We start from the raw sequence: 24619 nt of genomic DNA, 5'->3' as shown, positions 1-24619 counted from the left end.
TAATGTATGTGAGTGCATGAGATGCGTGGCGTACATGAAACACATGTGATGTGTGATTGTCAATTGGCACACATGTGTTACATGTGATGCATGATAGATATCCTGCTCATCTGAGTCATAATGTATGAATGTACATAAGACACTATAATGATAAGAATATAATAATATACAAGAGATTATATACATTGTACTTGATACATTGAAGGGTTATAGGTTCAATCCTCACAAATATCACTTGATATACTATTTGAATTTGTTTTTATATGGTAAAGGAATTGCTTCACGACACTATTTAATTTGTGTGTGTGTGTGTGTAATGAATTGCTAAACTTTTAGTAGTACATATACCATCATCGGTCAATTCTTTCTTCTATTAGGAATCTTTATCATAAATATGCAAGAGATCTTCCCCTCTCTCTCAGTGTCTGTATAGGAAACCCCCTTGCATAGTTGCATCCTAATGAATCTAATGATCAAGATGATTGTGACCTCTAACAACGGCCACAATGGAAGCAATGATTATTGAACCTTTGCCATATTAAAGCCATGGAAGCCACTATGATGGTCAAGGTCATCGTAAACCTTGTCGGTGAGCACCCCCGAGCAACATAAATGATTATAAATGTCATTTTTGTGCCCGTTTATTTACATCTTCATTCTTAAGACGTATGTTAGAGCTTCTCTCTCTTTCTCTAAACAAGTTTGGGAGTCTGAGTATCAACTCGTTGGTACAATGCTCTAGCAGCCTTTCAGCACATCCAATTATGCTACTTCCAACACATCTTCAACCAAACCAATCATTGCATGAATTTTTCTCACAATCACAACATGCATTCTCAATTGCGACATTCTTTAGTAATGTTCTTGTGCATTCTCGGTTGTGACATTCATTAGTAAAGTTCTTGAGAGTCACAAGTCACTTTCACAAGCATTATGTGAAATTGTTATATTTTTCATCTCATAGTTCATATTTGACCTTCGAAGATGATAATAAAATCTATCTATCTATTTATCTCTCTCTTACAATGCGATTAGTGTTAATTGCTTAACTTGAAGCCTTCTTTATATATTGATCTCCTTGCATGATTGTGGTTTCCTAATTTATTGGAGCATGTTATGTTTTATGTGTGTAAAACTTTCATGCATCATTCTTGATCTCAATAATTGCCACAATATCAGGTTGATCATGATGGGGACTATCGTAGACTATCGTAGAGATGTGGTTTCAACTCGAGTTTTTTTTCTGAGAGCTCTCGTCACTACTACTACCGGCATCTTCTTTAACTTGTACAATGATTATGCATTTATGTTGCAATAGTTGACTTCTATCTTAGTTAAGTTAGCTAATCAAGAGGACAAAAGATAAACTTGTAAGTTTTACATACAATAATGAGACATAACTCAAGAGTGCTTGATAACCACTCTCACCCATTTCACCAACTATGGGGTTAATGGCGATCTTATCATATAACAAGAACGGAGTAAGACCAAAGTAAGGAGATGTAATATTGGCTAATTGAAAGATGGGTGTGTGATGGGATGCACCTAGAAGGAACACAATCAACTCTTTCTTGATTAAACAAGCGGGCTCATTAAGAAGGGTGTGATGGCATCCTCATTCATTCTAGTACATGAATAATTTTCCTTCAATGTCAAAATTAGGTCACAATAAATCCCAAAAAATGTATATCTCCATTCAAATTGGAGGCAAAACAAGAAATTGCCCTAGAGGGATCATCTTGTCTAGTCACAAATATGTGAATCAACCTAGGTTGAACAATAAATACACTTTTAAGGATTGATTGATGCTTATCACAAGAACTCTATTTGTATTCCAACTACAAATTTTGAAAAAGGCACCAATAAAGTTATAACATCATCATATTGAAAAGGCTAAATGAAGTTCAACCTAGTTGCATATTAATAAACTAAAGTTTATGCATGGGAAGATATAATTCCATCCGTTATCTCCACTACCAACTATATGGAATAAGTCATTGAACATCGTAAATTTTATCCTTCCAAAAAGGAAAGCTAGTTATGTCAAACTTAGAAGTCATTGAACCTCCTTTTCGTTTATATGGGAAGACCCCTTATGGAATTTCTTATAGGAAGGGTTTTGCTCGACGAATACAATGGTTGTGACACCATGGCCCATGGCAATGATACGATGGCTAATATTAATTGTTTGAGATGTTTGTTGATTGCACGTTCCCAACTAAACTCTTGTCTACTCACTCAATAGACTATCACAACCACCAAATGTTTCAACCTCTTCTTCTTTCTACGTGTACACATTTGTGGTCCATATATGTAATGCCTCGCAACTTGCTAGATTTTCTCTACGTGCATCCAAAGCTACTACAATCAAACCAACAATTTTATTGTTGGAGATTCAATGGTGCTCAAAATAACACCATGTAAAATGGAGTACCCATTGGGAGTAATGAATAAGTGGATTCTTGCGCAATGCAAAATGTAGCAAATCAATAAGAGAAGCACAAATAAAATGCTCACCAAGGAGAATGAGAAAGATTGCAAATCATTAACATATTATGGCAATGAAGAGGACTCTAGAAGCTAAGTTTATATGGAATATTGAAATTGAAAAAGGGATCTTGTTTGCAATTCATCATGTTGAGAAATTATATGTTGGCATATCATCAACATGTGATTGGCATCATATATGTATGTATTTTTGTGTCCATTTTCGTTTTCCTCTTAAACCTATGGTTCTCTATATTACATGGAGACATGATTTATGAATTCCAAAGAGTCCCCTCAACCATGATATCCAATGCGAAAGAGAGACAGTGTGGTGACTTTGAAAGAGACCTCTCATTAATACTTTTCATGTGTTTGTTTCCAACAACATGTCAACATACTTCCCCGTAAGACATATCACGTCATTTTCAATTCATGTGAATTTAGTTCCAATCCTCAAGATAACACTTTCAGCACTAAAATTTGGAATGACATATTTTAATTAAATTATACCATAAGGCATCTCATGTCATTTTCATTCATGTGAATTTAGTTCCAATCCTCAAGATAACACTTTCAGCACTAAAATTTGGAATGACATATTTTAATTAAATTATAAAAAATGTTTACTCCCTACTTCACTCCTTTGATCCAAGACTCATTTGAATATATAGGATTTCCAAAAGAATGCCTCTTATAAATTTTACGAAAGAATGCACACAAGTGTGTTGAATTTCATGATATTAAACATGTTTCCATCTAGATTCTAGAATATCTATTTCACACTTTACATAATTTCTCATCCCATTTTATTCCCATATGATCATTAATTCTATTATTAGAACATTTACATTGAATATTCTAACACTTTAGCTTACTCAATCCATAGATTTAACTAATGGGTTCATGAAAAGTTGCAAACCCTTCGTATACATACATGTGTCTAAGCTTTTATTGTTTGAATATTTACATACACTCTCGCATCCTCAATCGTGTAGATCTAACTAAGGGGTTTGTAAAAAGTTGTAAACCCTTTGTATACATGCACTAAGTTTTACACTTTGAAACTACATTATCCTATTGGGCTAAGAAAATTTAAAGTACACCTATAGGGGAGCCCAATATCTTGGCATTCCTACCAAGTCACGTGATTGCGGTTCAACTACATTCTCTCAAGGATTTAATGGAGACAGTCAAAAATGAGTTTCTCGCTGGTTAGAGTGATCCGATTTACTACCAACTATTGCCCCCTTGCTTTCTAAGGAGCAACTTTGGATTCTCGGCGAGTCAATATTACTATGAAAGCTAATACTTTGCTTGTTGTTATTGTCATTGTCTAACGGAACACGGGTTTGAAGATCCGTGTATTGCCCTTCATACCCAATCAATATATTCGATTGACAAGTTGTTTGAGGAAGAACTCCAACTAAATCCTCCTCTTTTAGCTTTGTTAATGAACGTCTCCGCCTTTTCTTTAGCTCCATATTATTCTGTATATACACATATACATGTATGACTCCAATTAATCAATCGGTCTAACTAACTAACATAATATATGTAGACACATATAAATATTGAAGGGCAAAACACCAAACCAACCTTAACTTCTGAAAAAGTAGCCATGAAGTTCCAAAATTTTATGAGCAAACCTCTACATACTAGACAAGTTTTACTTATAAAAATGCTAGAAATTTTAGGTGTATTTTGATGTTTCACCCAATTCGCGTATATATATCTAATAAATACAATACATATAGTATTTACATTGCTAGCCTCCGCCTTCCTTCCTTTTGCTCGAAGCACGGCGAGCTTTATACCAACATTGTCCATCAACCCATCCGGCCAAAGCTCTGCAAGCTGAGAAAACCATAAAAAAGAAAAAAGCGACTATGGTTTCAGGTTCTCTCTGGTTCCCATCCAAAAATTGTGTGCATGAAAATAAATGATCCTCTAGTTTTAGGGTTTACGGTTTACATGGGTTTCCTTTAAATGAGGAGGTGCAAACACATCACAAACCTCTGCATAAAGCTTTCTCAAGTGTGGACCTTTATCCTCATCGATCCCCTATTCAAGAAAAAAACAAGAGACATGGTTAAAATCAACAAAAACCTTTGGAAATTTTTTAACTCATTTCGTGAATTGATGCCCAACAAAAACAGAGACTAACCTCCACATACTGATCATATAAATCACAGATCTTATCCTCCATTGCATGATCCCATCGGTATTGTGCATGTCGCGGATCATCCTCCTCATCTCTAGTGCCCACATCCTAACATGGGATAAATATTAAAATTTTGAGAAAAAAAGTAAAAAGATATTGTTAACGAAAAACACAACGAACAAGAACTATGTCATCGAACATCAATAAAAGACCTGTGCCACCCGATGGTTATTATGTACACTCGATTTGATCATTTCCATAACTTCTTCCTTGATGCCTTGAAGCCGACCTTCCTTCTCTTGCATGGCCGACACACCCATCTCTACCATCGATTTCAAATGCCTCTACATGGTGTCGATAAAAAAACAAGAAGAAAAACATTAATTGATGCAACTATAACTAACACCGAGAAATCATTCAAGGGAACCAATGAGTAGCACCTTCAATGTTTTCACTCGCACCACATGGCCTAGAATCCCCATAAGTCGTTGAATGAATTCGTCAGTGATTTTCCCTTGTTTTGCCTGTCACACGAGACAACAACCATAGTTCAACCCTTATATCAAGGACTCTAAATCCTAATCATAGTTTTCAGCATCTCCTTCAGCATATATTAATTCGTGCGTATTCCAAAACATCGTCAAACTATCCCTCAGGTTAACCTTCAAGCATATTTCTAGAGTATGCACTCACTAAATTTTCAAAACTTTGTTATAGATGGGCATTTCCCTCAAGTTTTTTGAAAACCCACCAAACAGGTATTCTGATGGTTTTTCTCTCTATTGATCAAAAACCATTTTACATACCGCTAATCTCGCAACTTTGGCCAGCTTTTGTTTCACATCTCGAGGTAGACGGTTTCGTTTCCCTTGTTCGAGTTCAACACCAATCAAAGACGAAGAAGGCGGGCAGACTGGCAAAGAAAAAACTATGTTATGAAAAGGAAATTTTACAACCTCATTCTAGATTTAGGAATGGTTGTGGTTTTTGGACAATAATTCATTTTTCAGTACTAATAGAAACTAATTATATGTTTTACAAACAAACGTTTGCTAAAAGACCAAAGATGCTTACATTCAGCCACCCCTTTCTCCAATTCAAGAAGAGCTCTCTCTAAGACCGTGCCTTTAACTCGGCCCATGCTCGTCTCTTTTGCCAAAGGATGATATAACTTCTGAACAAAGAAGAAATCACTGAATCCCTCAAAAAGAAGAAAAAAACCCATGAATAACAACAATAACATTATTATTACGTTAATTTTTGTTTTTTCCAATCCTTTTTCTCACGATCAATTCTGATTCATTACCTTCGCGCATGATTGCGTCTCTTTTGATTCCAGCTCATCTTTTGTCACACTTGCAGTCTTGATTGCACGGTCTGACGTCAGCTGGACACCAGATCCTCCACTGATATGGTCACCAGAAATACCTCTACTAGCATATCCATGTCGACCCATGGTGGTTTCTTCATCTTTTCTTAAGCTTCGATTCTCATCCTTCAATAGTGTCAACAGACGATTATGTGGTTCGGCAGTTGAGTCCTCAGATGGCAGTCGATAGATATTTCTATTACCCCTTGCCACCGTTTTTAATCTAACTTGTTTCGGAGGTTTTGTCTTCTTCTTTGATGATTCAATATCGACACGCATAATATCAAGACTCTTACTTTTCCGCTTCCTGGTAGCCAGACTCTCGATGGGGACACATTGTTTGATCCTGTTGACAAAGAAAATATGAGATGATATTTAAATCAAAAATTAAATCCTTTCTCATGATTGTTACTAAAGATTCTTTATCTATACACCATATTGTGACCTCTTGACGTTCTTTATCCAGCCCTAAGATGATAGCAAGAAATAGATGTTAGGAAACTACTTTGATCTCTTCTTTCAGTATCATTTACGCTATGTTTAAGGGATCGAAATCCCATTAATCAAGATTTTTAAGGTCATTAGGTGTCAATCAATATAAGGACTCCTTTAATTTATATATACATATATTAAGGTACTTACTTCTCATGATGTTCCAGCTTTCCTCTGTGGATAAAAAATCCCTCATGCTTCAGCTTTGCATCCTGATCCACATCGAAATACTCATTCTGCAACACAGGACAAAAAATATATACAGATATTGCTAGGCGCATTATTTGATCCATTAAAAGAAAACTAAAAACCATAAGTTATATGTGTCATTATAGACATCATTGAGGAGAATATATCATACTGATGATGCCATTAATATATATATATATATATATAACATCGTACCAATATCAGGCTCTCAGAATGTATGAGTTTAAGACGAAGAATAAACTATAGGATAATTATTACCAATTCCCTGTCATCGATGAATGAGTCTCGTGTATCATACTTGTCAACATCATCAAAGTATTCAGGTTGATCATCCTGGTCACTATCACTGCCCTGAATAGAGGATAAATCCAATTAAGGAAAATTATGAATCTCAGTAAGGAATTCCAAATTTACCAAAACAATCGTTGAATATACGGAATTTAACTCAAATGCGTAAAATGAATTGGATTTATAACAAAACCCAACTGAGTAGAAGGAGTCGTATTCATCGTTGAGGAACCCAGATGAGCAAAAGGAATTGTATTCACAAGGAAACCGAGATGAGATCAAATGAATTGAATTCATAAGGCAATCTAAATGAGTAAAAGCAATTGAGCTGTGTAAGGCTGGAGAACGAATGGATATAATGAAACCTAATCAAGAAAAGGAATTGAATTCGTAAGGCCGAAACCCGAATTAGTGAAAGGAATTGCACAAAAGGGTGGGGACCCAAATATGTAGAAGCAAAATCTAATTTGGTGAAAGGAATTGGATGCATAAACCAACATTTAAATGAATAATTTAAGGAATCAATATGATTGCAACCCAATTTGGCGCAATGCAGAAGAAGATCCTCAATTGAAAACAGCATGATGACGATGTATGGAATAAACTGACCTGATAAAGTCTCTCAATCCTCTCAATAACAGAATTGAAGCGATTCGGGGGGAGCGGAACAGGTGCGAGTACTGTTTCCTTTGCATCCTGAAATATACATACACACAGTGCATATGGATGAATCAGTTTTCTGATGCCATTTCTTAGTAATAAGGACGGTCATCATCATAATATTAATAAGAGAAACTCCCTCTCTTTTTTTGTTATATAGTATCCCTTTCTTATCAGAGCGATGCATACCTATGTCACTTCAAGAGAAGCCTTTTTAACTATTTCAAAATCTCTATATTAAATGCATGAACACTTGATCCTGCGCATGATGCCGTTTCATTTTCTGTCTGATGCCATTCTACTTCAAGAAAACTGTTCCCTTGCGTAATACTTCCCTCAAAACCATGCGGCTATGGTAGAGAGAAACCTATCCACATAGGCATGCATACACAGACACAGACACCAGACACCAGACTGTACAGTAAATGCACTTCCATACAGAATCCTGAGTCCTCAATACACATCCATCCATCCATTAATTCACATGCAGGTATATATGTATATATACTGCATGAAAGGATTGAGATAAGATGAATGAATGGGATGGAGAGAAAGAATCTGTATACCTGGGGAACGACAATTAGGGTAGAGGGGAAGGCATCTGAAGCAGGATCTCGGCTGTGGGATGCTACCTCACCCTGCGGTGGCTGAAAGGAATCTTTCAATAGCTTCTTCCATGAGACGATGGTAGTTTCACCGGCCTTCAATTCCACGTAGAATCGATCCCTCCCGGAGGAAGGAATGGTAACCATGGCAGACACAGGGAATGAAATGAAATTATATATATATATATATATATATATATAGAGAGAGAGAGAGAGAGAGAGAGAGAGAGTAATGGTTAAGCTTCTTCTGCAGAGAAAGGTGCGTGATGATCTTCTTCTTCTTCTTCTTCTTCTTCTTCTTGATTTGGGTTATATATGGCGATGGTTTCTGAGCTGAGCTCCCAACAAACACGATTGAAGCAGAGCAATCCCCCGAGAGATTGATATGAATCAGAAAGAAACGCCCTTAATTAACAGCCACTGTCTGTATAAAATAAAAAATAAAGCAAAGAAAAAAAGAAAGAAAGAAAGACGAACGCTTCTTGGCGCGAAGAGAGAATGTCGTACGTACATACGTACATGCGTATGTTAAATAAACATGAAACATACGCAACCGTATATATACACACATACATATATGGTATATTGTATTTGAGAGTAGTGTATATACACACACAAATACGTAGGTACACAGCATACAGAATAATAATATGTACGTACAAAAAATATGTATATGTACATATATGGTGTTCTTACCGACACTTTCTATACGGTCTCATGTACATACATTTTTACGTATATGTATGTACGATAATATACATATGTGCGTTACTTATATATTATTTTACATACAGTATGTATTAATATGTAATGTAATGTAAATGCTTTCTTTTTTGTTGAGAGCTTCATGCAAATACGTACGTACATAATCATACGGTATACCCATGGATTTTGTGTACATAATACGTTACCGTATGTACGATTTCCACGTCAGTCACCCCATCAAAACATCTAAAACTAACTCTTTCTCTGCTGCTGCTGTTTCTTCAATCTTCTGCTCTCTCTCTTCTTCTTCTTCTTCTTCTTCTTTTCTTTCTTTCTTTCTTTTTGTCTCTTCATCTTGTTTTCTTTGTCTCTCTGTGGATTTCTTTTTATTTTGTTTCTATTTCAAGCTTCATCAAATTTCCTATTTTACTCTTTATATACATACATATATATATGTTGCAGTTTAGAAACTTGGAGATAATTATATACTTATCTCCTCGATCATTCCCTACATGTCCATATATATATAATTCTCTTATAATTGTACTCTCGCTTGAATTGATTACGTTCTAGAGAGTCGTCAAAAAATGTACTTATTTTAATTGCCAATATACCAGCCCATTAGGGATAATAAACCAAGAGTAATTTTTTGAGATCCGTCCATAGGTTTTATACAAGAGGTCTGGCTACACATGCAAGGTCTCCAAGTGAACCGACCGTAATTTTTTTGAGATTTGTCCATATGTTTTATACAAGAGGGCTCCAAGTGTGCAACCTTGGTCTCACTTCTCGACAATCTTCTCGAACTTATGTGCATTGCTGGAAATTGTAATCTATGGAGGTTTGTATTTTTTGCATTAACTATACTCTTTTTGGAAACATTGCAACCTCCACGTATAATGGATGAATAGGCAATTTACAAAATTTGCTAATGTTTCCATGCTCATGTTTTTGGCATGAAGATATCCCATCTCTTATTTCTGCCACTATTGTAAAAGGATACAAATTTCTCATGTTAAAAGCTCTTAATAATTTAACTTCTTATCTAAATGTCATCCTTTGTTCTATTATGTCAGGCTTCAAATGTAAAATGCTACAAATTTCTCATGTTAAAGCTCTTAATCATTTAACTTCTTATCTAAATGTCATCCTTTGTTCTATTATGTCAGCCTTCAAACTCAGACATCCTCCATCTAATAAACCATGCGCTCACTCCCTATGATGGTCGAAAGTTGTTACACTTTTGGGTTTAGTGTCCCAACGTCAAAATAACTCTCAAGTGAATTCATTGATACATACAATGCATTAAGCTAACCAGCAAAAGTTCAAATTCAATCAAATCCAAACAAGAAGTTAGTCTTATTCAATATGATCAGTATCCACCTCAAGCCAAAAAGTTCTTTAGGTGTATTATAGAAAAGATGTGGAAGCTAAAATCTTTGTCCGTAAGGGCATGCCAGAAAAAACAATCTGGTTTCAAATCATGCAATATAAAAAACAACTAGTTTCTACAATGAGAGTCCATTGCATCTGATTGTAACTCTCGTCAGATAGAAAAAGACACTAGTTTCTAGAGTTTTATTCTGTAAGTTTCTGTTTCTAGCTCTTTTCTACATGCATTATGAATAAAACCAATTAGCTTCAAGTTCTTACACTTGGCAAATGAAACATGTAATCGAGATAGCATCTCTTTTTTTGCGATCAACAATGGCAAAGATGAAAAAAGAAACTACCATTAACATATAGCTGACTTCACAACACCAGTGAACAGATGTAATCAGATGTACATAGAGCATTTTGGAATATTTCATGAAAATACACACAATCATCCCGGCCCGACAAAGATGCAAAACACATCTCCTTTCACTGGAAGAATGCCAATTCATAATAATGTTTTCTATGATTTGGCTACACCTTTGTGATGTTAAGAGAGTGAGGCAAAGTCCTCGCATTTTGGTCAATAATATGAGCAAACTACATTAGGAAAAGGAATATGCTGTGCACCAGTATATTCTTTCTTGCACAAAAAAAAGGATAGAAATATGTCTTCAATAAGCTCGCTCCTTCAGCTTCTCAATCTCTATCTCACTAGGATCGGTGGCCTGAACCTCATAAGTAATATCAAGCTCCCTCTTGAATCGATCTTTCGAGCTCGCATATAACATTTTCATCCGTACCCTTGCAACATCGGGTGACCTTCATGAGAAAAGACACCACAAAAATAATCGGACTTGGATCATTCACGGATAACTTTGTACACTTTAACAAACATATGTAACCACGAAAATATGTCAATCGCCGAAAGTGAAATATTACATTTACTAGTGCTTTACAAATGCAATGGTGTATATTATATAATGTCTTAAAATATAATACCAAGACACTGCGAGAGTGAACTATTATTTATCTGAATGCTACTTCAATGCATGTATATCATTGATGATGATTTAACAAATAAAATACCATTGTTGTCCGGGCAAATTATGAAAATGTGACTCCAAGAGATGATGATTGACAGCATTGTTTTCAGACAACGAAAGAAACTGCTACTTAAGATTATTGTAATTCCCAAAACTGCCACTAAAGTTTACCATATTATCAGGAAGCCCAAAGTAATTCCTTGTCACAAAAATAACTGTATGCTTCATTTACTCTTCTTCTTTCATTCATCTGCCAATTGACTTTTGAAGCTTTAAATCTTAACCTCATAAACTCAATACTATCACTTAGTTGCTAGTTCACAGCTAATGATGACCATTTTTGCTAATAAGCTCTAATTTAACGACTGGAAACTAGTTGCCTTAATTACCTGAGGCCTTGCTTTATTTTTTTATATGCTTATTTGATTCGTTTTCATTACAGCATCGTTTTGTGAGATTTTGAGAATGCAGTTAACTTGAGCAGCGTTTGGGAATTTTCGCAGTTAACTTAGAATGGTCCTTTGATAATGCAAGATCTATCAAAAAGATGCGATGTTTTCTCAGAAGGCAGAGGCAGGAGGCATTACCAGGCAATGAAGAAGATCTTGGTCTTCTGACAATTATCTTCGGTCACAAACTCAAAATCATAGACTGCGTATCTGCATTCATTCTCTGGAAGAGAGCAAGTGAATTGCTCGTAACTGTCACCCAGGCCACCTAGCTTCTCCACAACAATCTTCTGAGAGACTTCATCCACTTTGAAGACGACATATCGATATGCTTTCTTCCTTTTCAAGTCAAGAAACTTGAGCTTACAGTCATCATGTACTGCCATTCCAGATGCAGCATTTGCCTATATACATGAAAATGAGGTCCAATGATATACATACTGAGAAGAAAAAAAACAAATCCATTGATAAATCTTGGGGAGGAACATTTTCATTAATAAATAATGAGGAAAATTGTTCATGATGCATGATGAGGAAACGCATTCATGATTAACGATGAGGAAACACATTCATTATACATGATGAAGAAACGAGTTCATGCTTCAAGATGATGAAGCATGCATATTCATGATACATAATGAGGTAACGCCATTCATAAAATAGCAGACTTCCAAACTAAAGTTTACACTCATGATTCAAAACGAGGAAATAGATGTGTAACATAACAGACTGCTGGAGTGCAATGAATTTCGTTCATTCATTTTAATAGTGATGAAATGCACCCATAATACATCAGACTTCCGCAAGTCCACTAAATCTCATTAACACACATTCATAATACATAATGAGGCAATGCATCCATAATATGTCAGACTTCCAAGGTGTCATGAATTCCATACATTCATAATACATAATGAGGAAACACATTCATAGCATGTCAGACTTCCAGCTAGTTCATCAACACCAAAAACAAAAAGGAAATTTTCAATCTAATTGTTGGGAAATCAAAATTTTGTTAGGAAGAAGACAAATTCTCAGTTTAAATTTTGCATTCATAAAGCAACGCGTTCTTTCTAATGCATCAAAATTAAAATCAAAATAAAAAGGAATTCATCTGGCATTTCAGGGATTGAAAATCACAGATGAAAGAAAAAGAAAATTTGCATCAACAGGCAGATAGAAACTCCAAACTAAATTTAAAAAGAAGGGGGCATGAAGTCTTCCTAAAAGCATCGATACCACAACAAATTGGAAATGCCTCTAACAATTCAGAAACAGAAATACGCACAGAAGAAGAAATAACCTGCATTGACAAGAGATAGATCCTTAGGCCTAGAAATATATCATTAGGCGCGTAAACCTTCCTAGTATTTCAGATACTGAAATTCACAGAAGAAGAAACTTTATTGGGAGGGAACCATCTTAATGTTTGTGAAAAGCAGTAAAATAGACAACAAGTAATGAAAAGAGATACAAGAAAAATCTTTGAAAAGAAACATATTTACAAAATCCTAACATACAAGAAGGATCAACTATATTGATGGTGATGTCTACCAAGATACACGTCAAAGAGGAAGAAGAAAGATCGAAAGGAAGGAAGGAAGGAAGGGAGAAGAAACCATCGGTGCACTAACTAACCATGGCGCCTGAATGAGGGATTGGTGAGCGATGGAGATGGAGGAAACTCGAAGAAACCTGTCTCTCGAAGAAGGAAAAGCTACGGGAGGAATGGCGATGGCGATCTGTCTGTCTGTCTGTCTGTCTGTGTGATAGATAGATTGGGCAAAGGTAATTTCAAGGCTTCAGAAGTCCATCTACAAAAACACAAAAGGACTGAAGACTTTCAGACGATGTATGCAAAGCAAAAATGGGGGATTTTTCTTCTTTCCCGTTTCTTTCTTCCAGATCAAAAAAAAAAATGAGAGAAAGAAGCAAAAACAAAGAAAAAGGAGGGAGAGAGGGAACAGAAAAGCAAGAAGCCTTTACATACATACATATGTATATATACATACATATACTACATATGTACATATATTATATATAGTACATACATATACTACATATGTATAATATACATATATAAGTATTATGTAATGGCAATGGGAATAATCAATTGGAAAGATTGGAATGAGAGCGCGAGAGAGAAGAACGCACAAAAATTACTCAAACGCGGCTGTCTCTGGCTCGCTCTCTATCTATATACATACATGTATACGTTTGTGTGTCTCTATCTATAGTACATTATACATACATACATATATACATTTGTGTGTGTGTGTGTGTGTGTGTGTGTGTGTATTTAGCTCGCTATCTGTCTCACACACTCGAAGCTTTTTAAGGTTTAATTGCCCCTCTTAATAAAAAACAAGAATCGGCTTCATTTTCTTGGCACCTCCTCTCTCTTGTCCCCTCTTTCGGACACACCATTTGCATTCACTCCTCTTTTTTGAATCGCTACCAAAAACCCGACTTCAGACCAGGGAGAGAAGGGTGCATATCTGGTCTTATCTTATTCGATTATCCATCCATCCATCTAGTGACCTATGTTTTCCATTGGTACTAATCTAGTGGCCTATGTTTTCCATGATACAAAACAAATGGGTCAACCTGCATATTGTTAAACCATCTTCATATAGAGATTTTACATACATGCACGCAGCACCCACAAATGTTTCGACTCAAAAATTAGAAACCCCAGACACAAACACCCTAATATGATGTGACCTTAAAGTTTACCAACAAATGCAATATTACAAAAGAGAAGGTAAAACAAAACATCGACAAAACTAATAAAATTACAATCATCTTTTGATTTAGTTTAGGTGGCTCCAAGCTTGAAGTTGAATGGTTAACGAAAAATTGTTTGGACTATAAATTTTTGTAGTACTATTAAACATCGACAACTACTTCACATTGTTACTTGATGGAATGTCGTTGAAGAAAACATTTATCAAGAATCGTAGATGAACAATATCTCTAGTAAGAATCACCGAATGTAATCAAGGAGCATTGTAAAAAATAAAACGTTACGTGAACGTGGTTATATGACTACAAAATCGTAATATAATCCATACATAACCTTGTTAGATAGACCTTAACCTTCAACATGAGCTTATAGCCGATGTACATAAACTATTACTCAATCCAATATAATTGGAGCTTTGATTATGAAAGCCATACAATTATGGCTTGCACTAAACAACACTTGGTTAGTCCCAAATTATGTCATTGTGTCAATGGCATGTAGTTGAGACTAAACATGATACAAATGCAAGAAATGTATGCCTATTAAAAAGGTGTGTCCCCATGGACCATTACAATGCGATGATGCGTAAGAAACTATCATGTCAAGGTAATGAGAACAATCATTAAAAACAAGATGATAAAGACAATGTTGATTGGGAAATCAATAGGATTTATATCATTTTGTCCATAAGCATGGCAACATCATATTTCCTTTAAATTTATCTAAATACATTCAAATCAATATGCTGGCCTCAAGGGCGACTCCGATGGAGTTGAAAGACAACGACCAACCTTCATCCAGAAATGGTCGACCTCCCCCTTTATTGAGTCGATGGGCATCCACATAAGATGGACCTATCGCGTCCCTACAGGGTATATATTAATCTCATATGTAAAATTTTATAACTAATGGAAGGAGTTTTTTTTGAAAATAAAAATAAAAATAAATCAAATGTTGAATTTTATGTTAAAGGATTTGAATACTCAAGTGACTTTTCGTAATGTTTAAGTTCATAAATAGCATATGAATAAAATTCCAAGTTATTCAAAGTATCGAGAACCTATTTTCCACTTATTCATTTAGCCAAGTATTGAATACATTGCGTTCCTGTTCCTTGTGCACCATCAAGTGTGCATTCTAAGAAGAGTTTGGATGCATCTATTCTCATAGAATTTTTCTTTGAGATGTGAGGATATATTGGCACCAATTGTTGGACATGGTACCTTAATTTGACATTGTTCTCAATCTTTTATGAAACTTGGACCTAGGAGTCTTCTTGCTTATTGCACTCCATGTTTGAGGTTTTTAGATGTTTTTAGTTTATAAGTTTTTTAGTTTCGTGCAATAATTTTGTTTCTATCAAATAATCAAATTATGGTACTTGCATTATTTGGTCCTAAGACATTCAAATCATGTCGTATGCCATACACAATTAAATTTTGCAACAATTACTCTCCTTCATTTGGAAACTTATTTATGCACACAATACGTTGTATCTTGATTCTTGACACTTGTAACCCCTCCAAAACAAGTATCCACAGTCTTAAGGCCATAAGGCCAAATAAATATACTGCCATTATTCGCATTCAAGTGTCATTAAGGCATCGACAATCCTCCATGAATCACATCTTCCATGCGTATGTAATGCAAGCTTAACTCCATGTAATGGCTATTGCATGATAAAATGCCTCCTCATGGAGCCTCCATTTGAATGTCCATATTGCAAGGCCCAGTTTGCTATTATTATTTGCATCTTGAGTATGATATTGACAAATTTCCATGAAAATAAACCTTTTGCATCTTCCACCCATATCTCATGCAAGCTTAGCTCCATGTAGCGACTAATGCATGTGTGTCCTTTATTAATAACGATTCCTTGTTGAAAATTTAAAATTCAATGTTGAGGTTATTTTATGTTTTATGTTTTGTTTGGAATTTAATTGACAAATATTTGAGCGGGTTACTTATCACGTACAATGAACCTAAATAGCCTAACATTATAAAAGATCATGCACAATACTTGTTAGAACTCTTTAGACCATCATTATGTAGGAGGTTTGTACTTGTGTATCCAAATTTCTCCAAATTAAGTTATCATGACATGTCATGAATTGTCTGTACAAATAGATTTGAGAAACAACTATATAGTATAAAATACCTCGTGTTTTTCTTAATTCCTAATGCCCAAGAGCATTATTATATGTGTTTTTCTGTTGAGGTTTTTACCCAAGAGCATTTGGGGAAGTAAGAAAATTTTCATGTGCATTGGAAATAAGAAATTTCATGGGAATTTGGGGAAACGAGGAAAATTTAAGGGTTCTTCGAAGTTTTCATAATACAACTAACTTCATGGCCATTCGGGGAGATAATGAACACTTTAGGGCATTTTGGGAAAATAGAGAAAAACGCGTGGTACTTCGAAGCTTTTCCAAAATAAATCTCAGTGCATAAAATTATACACGTGATTGAAAAAACTTCGCATTAGAATGTGTGTGGGTGCCTTGAAAATCAATTCAATAACAACACTTTATAGATAAATAGATAGTGAATCAGTTAGTTGAGCGACTACAAACTCTAATTAGTCAATGCGTGATCCCATGTTACATAGGGTCGTGACCTTACAACGTTGTTCACTTGTTCCCTAATGCTGAAACTTTACAATGCAAAAAAACTTTAGATCAAAGCTTACAATCCTAGTAAAGGGTTAGATCCGTCTTTGCTTGATAATGACCAAGGTGAAAATGTTGGACTCATAATTGTGGTTAAACTTAAACCCATATTGGTGATCTAGACTACGAAACACCCATGTCTTATTAACAAGAAAAGGATAAACTTTGAAGTGATGGGTTCAATTACTAAGACTTACATCACCAAGTCCATAAATATTGCCCTATAAAAGTTTCTTGACATAACACATGTAGCAATGCATGTAATGGATCTCAAGTGGGATTTCCTAACATAGTGTAAAACCATCTACCTCTTTCATTTTACAAGATTGTGATGGCACCTCTCTCACACATTATTGCTAACATTATGAATGTTGCAAATATATTCACATCAATTTTCATTATATCACTTGTATTGTTGGTAGTTCCAAAAATGTCGACAAAAATGTTGGCGATGATAGGTTAATTTGGCATGATACTCTAAACCCGAAAGGATTTGGTAGGTTACACTTGATTAGCCATCTATCCATGTAAAGTAAACATATAATTCTATTAAAATATATTTCAATTGATTACTAACTTCTTATGTGGTTGAGTCAACAACAACACCGCTAGTCAAGAACTATTAATACCTTTTGTTATGCATGTCCAATTGTAACTAGCCCTCCCCAAACCTACAAACATTGCTAGTTGATCATCTCTTGAGCCATGTAATCAATTCTTGTTTATTGTCCATTATTGGGAAGGAATCATCATTGTGAGGGTCACCCATCACGAGCCACTAAGCAACACACTCTAATATTTTTTGTTTTCCTTGATTCATGTTTCTTGTTTGTCATTTTGAATGCATAAGACAATTCATATATGCCTTGATCATTTTCTAATTAGTCTCTCTCACACGTTTAAAATTGGGAGTATGTTGCACCATAGATTTAAGGTTAGGATAAGACATAAACTATAAATCTTCAAAACCCTTTTTGTTGTAGAGTATTTAAATCCATACAAAAACAATGACCCTAAACTCTATTCCTTTTAAAATCAAATGAATACCAATTTGAACTACCACAACTTTGGGAGTGAGTGCAATGTTAAATACGCAACATGGGTTCTCCATGAGATTTGGAAGCACATCAAGGTAAAGCAAGGGCTCATCTCCTTTCACTGTATTTATTTAACTCGCGCATGGACCTCTTAGAAGATTGCATCATGTTGAAGAAGTGAGTAGTTTTTGTGCTCAGACTTAGACCACCATTTGGCTATATTCTAACGATGTGGTGCTCTTCTAATTTGATGGTTAGATGGGATGAGCATTCCTACCACACACATTTTGTGGCACATGCATAGAACATCGGTAGAAAGTCAAATTGACAAGTTACCATATCCCTAAACTAGGAAAATAAGTTGCATGGTGTTGCCTACATAGTTTGCAAGAGCTAACTTGTAAGTTATCATATGATCATGTTCGTGATGCTTTCGAAAATTATGTTGGTTTCTCATAGTGGACAAAATGATCCCATCAATATACTTGTGATTTTGGAATGTCCAACCTCAAGAGGCTTGTTGACCAATGACGAGGAGCCTTCTATAGCCTTCATGAGAGGCTGGATTCGAAAGTTCCACAAGAGAACAAGTTTATTTCATGTACAAATTTACAAAATTTATAGCTTGACAATGAGCTTCTCCTATTGGCATGCATGACCACTCGTTCCTGGATAGGTGTTAAGGTTTGGCAAAACATATGTTAACTCACTTATCACATGATCCCTCTTCATTAACATGCTCAATGTACCTCAATCTTTCCCTTCCAAACGTTGATAGTAGGTTTCAAACCTTTTTTACTTTTGTGTTGGTAGTGACTAGATATTACCATTTGAGCTATCCCTTGTTGTATGTTTTTCTTTTCCTTTTAATAATCACCCCAACAATTAGGCGTTGGTAAAACTTGACCTTCCTTTTCATGTTTTTCTCCCTTCACACAACACCAAATCATCACAACATCAATTAATTGGCCAATATGATATGACATGCAAACACATTGCATTCAATTGTAAATGAGAAGGCCTCTACATCATCTACAAAACATATAAAAGGTTCAAATAAAAGATTTCAATGACATCATTTGTTGTCAAACTAATAAAATTCTTTACATAACCACTTGCAAACACACTAATTACATACAACTTTATAGAAGCTATGGAAGATATAAAACGTTGTCATCCATGGTGTATTTAAACTACATAAATCCAAGAGATTGCAACATAGGCACTGAACATATATAGTAGAATTAATAGAAAGGTTATTGCTATAATACATGAAAATGTGTCCTGTGACATTTAAGAATGGGAGGAAACAGGAGAGGGTTACATTTTTGTAGGCCATGATATGGAGTCATTCAAAATAAGATACACATTCTAGTACAAGAGTGGTTACTTTAGTGTGAAGTATAATCCATTATAAGCCCAAAAAACCCTGGAACATTGTTATTCGTCAAGTACATTGAACAAATGAGCATAGCCAACTCCTTTCTGGCTGCAAGCTGCTTAGAAATCCAAGAAAGAAAGGTATGTAGGAAATTAATTGAAGTTCAGAAGTTAGAGCTCATGTTGCTAGGAAGGCTACATGTTCAAATGTTGGCCACAGGCCCAAAATGTACTTTACTGTTTTCAGTTTTCAGCTCATGAAGGAAAACTGAAAACAAGGAGATATCTGATCATGCACTTCTTCATACATTCATTACACGGCTTTGGTCATTAAGCATTGACATAATAAGAAACACTACAAAATAGCAATAGCTTTTCATTAATAATCCCATTACAAAAACTATGATTTTAATGCAACCCTTAAGTGAATAATAGTGTGGAGGGCAAAACCATGTGAACACCATACATCTGATACAGATGTACACTTTCAGCTTGTACAATCAGATCAAGTTTACTCTTACTTGAAACAGAAGAAGCATAACCATCATTAACCTCATCAATGAACTTTGACTAATATTAAAATACAAATGATCATATTTGAAGAACAATCCATCTAAATCCTTTTGACAAAAATGATTACTGATCTTTTTATCATAAAAGTAGAAAAAGCACATTATAAAGCTTCCAATTGACAAACCCCCAATGTTAACACAAAGCACACAAACCAAAATCTGCAAATCTTGAAACCATACTAAATCAGAACTCTTAACAAGGTTGAAATGGTAATCCACAGAAAACATATCACAGATGTGTGCTAACAATAAACATGCTTAACAATTGACTGGTTTTGACAACAAAATTCAACCAGTCAACAGATGAGAAATCGTTGACTGGTTTTGACAACAAATTTCAACCACAACTCAAAATGTAAACGAGCTGGTAAGTTTTAAAAACCACTGGCTAGAAATTTCTCTACCTAAATTCTAATCCATATAAGGTATTAACACCAATAAAAAGAATATTAGGTGATAAAAACACATAGGTCAACAGATCAAAACACATAACTGAAACACTCTAACCTCAAACTGGAACAAGACAAAACATACTACAGCAAGAATGCAGAAAAATATATTTGACCTATCTAAACCAACTAAAGAAAACTCAATACAATTCAATACTAAATAAATGTAGAGATCAAGCATATATTTCATATGTTGCCTGGCACAGTAGTGTTTTGAAACTCAACAGACTTCAATATTCCCAGCTAACAATATTCTCCAATCCTCACCTACAACAGAGTGCTAGTGAAAACAAAACTAACGGAAAAAAGGGCTCGCCGTTCCAATTCTTCAAAAACATACAGAAACAAAAGAGAAGAAAGAAACAATAGTAGCAGGAGCGAGGTAAGTATGCCAATCAATCAGCTTAAGCACCCTTATCAGTCTTAGCAGCTGCAGTTGCAGCCTGTCCACGGAGACGACCTGTTCTTCTAGCAGCAATGAGTCCAACCTTCTGCCCAGGTGGGGCATCGCGTCTAACCGTGGAGGCATGCCCAATGTGTTGATGATTACCTCCTCCATGAGGATGCTCCACGGGATTCATAGCCACACCTCTAACCTTAGGCCAGCAGTTTCTCTTCACCTTGTACTTGTGATATGCATTCCCTGCCTTAAGCATTGGCTTCTCAGTTCTTCCACCTCCAGCAACTTGCCCAATCATAGCTCGGCAGCCACTAGGAACAACTTTCTTTGCGCCTGACGGGAGCTTGATACTACATGTGGCATCAAAGGCTACTTAGTAAGAATAGCTCAGTACAACATGATTACGCAAAATCAAAGCTGCATCAGAGGTTTAGAAGATACAGAAAATAATCACACCAAGTGATAATACAAAGCTTACTACATTACAATTAGAAAAGTTTTACTTTTATAGATAACTCTACATACCTCTGAACAATCACATCTTTATATTAAGATTTCAATCAAATACGACTTGCAACTGGAAAAAAATGCAGCTGAAAAATATTTAGAACATCTAATTCGGTCTTTAGTTCATCAGAGATTCCCAGTTATGCTACAACTGCATAAATCAGGCCCCAGTAACAAAGGGACTTTTCATCGGACACTATCACGATATTTGAATGCTACTATCTGAATGAATATCAGACATTGTCATTTGTGCCCCAATTATTAACTAATTACACTCCAAAGTTCAGATTAAGATATCTATCTAGGATTACCAGTAGATTGCTATAACAACCAAACCCAAGCTCTCTAAAACATCATAGCAGTCAGATTATTCATGTCTGTACAAGGTGTAAAGACGAATTTCCTGTTTTAACTAGACGTCACATTGAGGCATCCTACACATTCCGATAATTACACTGCCTATTTTCCAGAAACAACTGCAAGCAAAGAAAGAGACCACCTACAGCAAAAATATCCCCTTACGAAGACGAGTTAAAGTGACGACATAGTCACCTGAAAATTTGGACCTCTGAGGTTAACACAATGAAATTGATAATAAAAAAAAGATCATTTTTCATTCTCGAAAGAGAAACTCGTAAATCTACATATCAAACAACTTCTAGATAACAATTTAATTCTTCGATATAAATAATTAACATCTACCAGGAAACGTTTAAAGAACAAAAAGAAAAAAAGACTAGGGAGCTCATATAGCCAAAGTGGGAATCGGATAGTACGGACAATAGTGCCAAAATGAAACTTTCAAGAGACAATTCTCCATGTTCAAATACGGTGAGTTGATCTGTAAGTTTCCATACTGGGGAGGATGGCGGAGTAAGTGAAAACTTTTCTTCCAGAGATAAGGAAAGCAACAGAAACGTCTTCTTCCAATTTATGTTCCCCGCGTTTTGTAACGTAAGCAGGATATAAAGTACGTGCATAATTTCATACAATCCCGAACGAGAAAACAATAGATCTGAGAACAAATGCAAATACCAGAAATAAGAGAAGGGGAGAGCAGACGTTTACCGAGAAGTGTTGTTATCGGGGTTGTGGCTGACAACAATGACATAGTCACCAGAGGCTCTGGCGAAGGATCCACGATCACCAACGCGCTGCTCCACATTGCAGACGACAGCACCTTCAGGGACAGACCTCAGGGGAAGGACGTTTCCGATGGAAAGGTTGGCTTTCTTCCCACAGTAGACGAACTGGCCAGTGTACATACCCTCGGCGGCGACGAAGAGCTCCTTCTGGTGCTTGAAGCGGAAGGGATGGCGGAAGGTGACTCTGCAGAGAGGGGCTCCGCGACCGGAGTCATGGATGATGTCGGAGACAACGCCTTTGATGTATCCATTCCTCTCAGAGTAGTCGAGGGATCGGAAACGGGCAGGACCTTTGCGGCGATGAGTGTGGGAGGTGAAGATGGAGCCTGCTCCTTTTCTCTGCCCTCTGATCACGCGACCCATCCCGCAGGTAACTAGGAGCAGAAAGCTCGAGAACGATTGCCTGTGGCTCCGATTTAGGGTTTCAGGGTTTCCTGCAGAAGAAACGCCCGCTTCTCTCTGTTGCAGACAAAAGGAAGGGAAAAGGAAGGAAGGAAAGAAAGAGAGAGAGGAGGGTTTTCTAGGGTTTGCTTCTCTTCTTCATGACTTCCTCATTCCGCTTCGGACGGTCCAGATGGGGCTACAGACCATCCGACGGTCCAGATTCCCTGGACCCTTCCCTTTTTGTATGCAAGCCCTAGATAGAAGAAGGAGACCACACACTCAATTTGCTCTCTTGTTTTTGTTTTGTTGTCCTCATAATTTGGAGAAATTACAACATGTAGGCCCCCAACCCCCCCATGGGCCAATTTTGGCCTTAGAAGACGTTAATCTCTCTCTCTCTCTCTCTCTCTCTCTCTCTCTCTCTTATCGTAATTACCTTACCCTAGTGGTAAGTTGTTAACACTACAATCATTGTGTTCTGGGTTCAAAACCCAACTTCCTCACCTCTCTATTATATACTTCTTCTCTCTCTCTCTCTCTCTCTCTCTCTCTCTCTCTGTTGCCATGATCGTGTTGTTGCCGTCTGCGTGTTGGATGACCTGCTGTCGTTCGTCATCGTCCGTCGTAGTCGCCGTCGCCATTGTCGTGTTCTTCTCTTTCTTGTTCTTGACGTTGCCGAGTGCCGTGTTTCTTTTCTTGGCGGCGCATCCTTCCTCTGTGGGTTCTTTTAGCGTGCTCGTCACGTGCAAAATGCCGATGTGACTGCGACATACACACAAACTCAGCTAAGTCTCGAACCCATTTATTTTATCTTTTTTTTCTTATTGACACTACAATGTCTAAACGAAAGGAACATAAGGATACACAAGACGAGGCTATAAGTAAGGAGAACTTTTTAGATATGTTTAATCGTTTAACAAAAATAGAGATGGATATGAAAAAATGGATGAAAGACCTTGAAACCCACAAGAAAAAAGATACAGATGAAAAAGACGCCCTCAAGGCTGAAATAGAAAAACTTAAAGAGGAAAACACAAACCTCAAACAACAACTTAATGACATCGAGGTATCCCGAGAGGATGGTGAAATATCCTCCATAGAGGATATAAAAGATGAGATCAAAAAAGTTAAAGAGGAGGTTAAAAATAACATAGAGTTAGCAAAAACGGGCTGGGTAGATGTGGTTAAAAGAAACATTAAAAAAGAAATCAAAGATGAAAATATTGTTAATACCACCCTTGAAGAGGAGAAAATGCGTCAGGCCCGACGCCTAAATGTGCGTGTCATTGGGCTCAAGGAAGGTGCATCCCCGGACAAGGATGCACAAACACTCGGGAAAATGTTAGGGTACACAACGACCCTACCTATCACCAAAGCTTGGAGGGCCGGACGCGACATAACTAGGAAGAGAGCCTTAGTTCTTCAATTTAAAGACTTTGACTCTAGAATCACTTTCTTTAAGAAGAGACCAATTCTTCGAGGAT

At 36.2% G+C, this 24619-nt stretch overlaps 3 protein-coding genes across 3 annotated transcripts; all 3 read right to left on the bottom strand.

Annotated features, from left to right (window-relative positions):
• Positions 1 to 3677: 3677 nt before the first annotated feature.
• On the bottom strand, positions 3678 to 8419 carry LOC147857814 (ubinuclein-1-like). Its single transcript, XM_087327563.1, has 13 exons — positions 8234 to 8419; positions 7617 to 7703; positions 6978 to 7070; positions 6660 to 6745; positions 5955 to 6363; positions 5723 to 5822; positions 5455 to 5561; positions 5089 to 5172; positions 4861 to 4992; positions 4652 to 4756; positions 4501 to 4548; positions 4249 to 4341; positions 3678 to 3974 (listed from the first exon to the last, which is right to left on the bottom strand). Exons 1-13 carry the CDS (start codon positions 8417 to 8419, stop codon positions 3678 to 3680), a joined length of 1827 nt encoding a protein of 608 aa, XP_087183689.1.
• A 2327-nt stretch (positions 8420 to 10746) lies between these two features.
• On the bottom strand, positions 10747 to 13675 carry LOC147857813 (actin-depolymerizing factor 7-like). The gene is made up of 3 exons (XM_087327850.1): positions 13485 to 13675; positions 11985 to 12250; positions 10747 to 11173 (listed from the first exon to the last, which is right to left on the bottom strand). Exons 1-3 carry the CDS (start codon positions 13485 to 13487, stop codon positions 11026 to 11028), a joined length of 417 nt encoding a protein of 138 aa, XP_087183976.1. The 5' UTR covers positions 13488 to 13675; the 3' UTR covers positions 10747 to 11025.
• A 7178-nt stretch (positions 13676 to 20853) lies between these two features.
• Positions 20854 to 23193, bottom strand: LOC147857812 (large ribosomal subunit protein uL2). Its single transcript, XM_087327431.1, has 2 exons — positions 22675 to 23193; positions 20854 to 21449 (listed from the first exon to the last, which is right to left on the bottom strand). Exons 1-2 carry the CDS (start codon positions 23112 to 23114, stop codon positions 21104 to 21106), a joined length of 786 nt encoding a protein of 261 aa, XP_087183557.1. The 5' UTR covers positions 23115 to 23193; the 3' UTR covers positions 20854 to 21103.
• Positions 23194 to 24619: the final 1426 nt, after the last annotated feature.

The sequence above is a fragment of the Azolla caroliniana genome, unplaced genomic scaffold, assembly GCF_043228905.1.
Source record: "Azolla caroliniana isolate FFs.n. ecotype wild unplaced genomic scaffold, voAzoCaro1.0.p SCAF_11, whole genome shotgun sequence".
NCBI classification, from domain to species: domain Eukaryota; kingdom Viridiplantae; phylum Streptophyta; class Polypodiopsida; order Salviniales; family Salviniaceae; genus Azolla; species Azolla caroliniana.
The sequence above is the reverse complement of the archived record's forward strand: the minus strand, read 5'-3'. Positions and strand labels throughout refer to the sequence as shown.

What these genes read in the sequence shown, in the direction of transcription:
- LOC147857814 (XM_087327563.1), bottom strand. Translation starts at nt 8,419, where the DNA reads ATGGTTACCATTCCTTCCTCCGGGAGGGATCGATTCTACGTGGAATTG. An exon ending in TGAGAAAGCTTTATGCAGAG is followed by an intron (nt 4,342 to 4,500) that starts GTTTGTGATGTG and finishes TGGTTTTCTCAG; the next exon opens with CTTGCAGAGCTTTGGCCGGA. An exon ending in GGAAGGCGGAGGCTAGCAAT is followed by an intron (nt 3,975 to 4,248) that starts GTAAATACTATA and finishes GTGTATATACAG; the next exon opens with AATAATATGGAGCTAAAGAA.
- LOC147857813 (XM_087327850.1), bottom strand. An exon ending in AAGATCTTCTTCATTGCCTG is followed by an intron (nt 11,174 to 11,984) that starts GTAATGCCTCCT and finishes TTTCTCATGAAG; the next exon opens with GTCACCCGATGTTGCAAGGG.
- LOC147857812 (XM_087327431.1), bottom strand. Translation starts at nt 23,114, where the DNA reads ATGGGTCGCGTGATCAGAGGGCAGAGAAAAGGAGCAGGCTCCATCTTC. An exon ending in CCCGATAACAACACTTCTCG is followed by an intron (nt 21,450 to 22,674) that starts GTAAACGTCTGC and finishes TGCCACATGTAG; the next exon opens with TATCAAGCTCCCGTCAGGCG.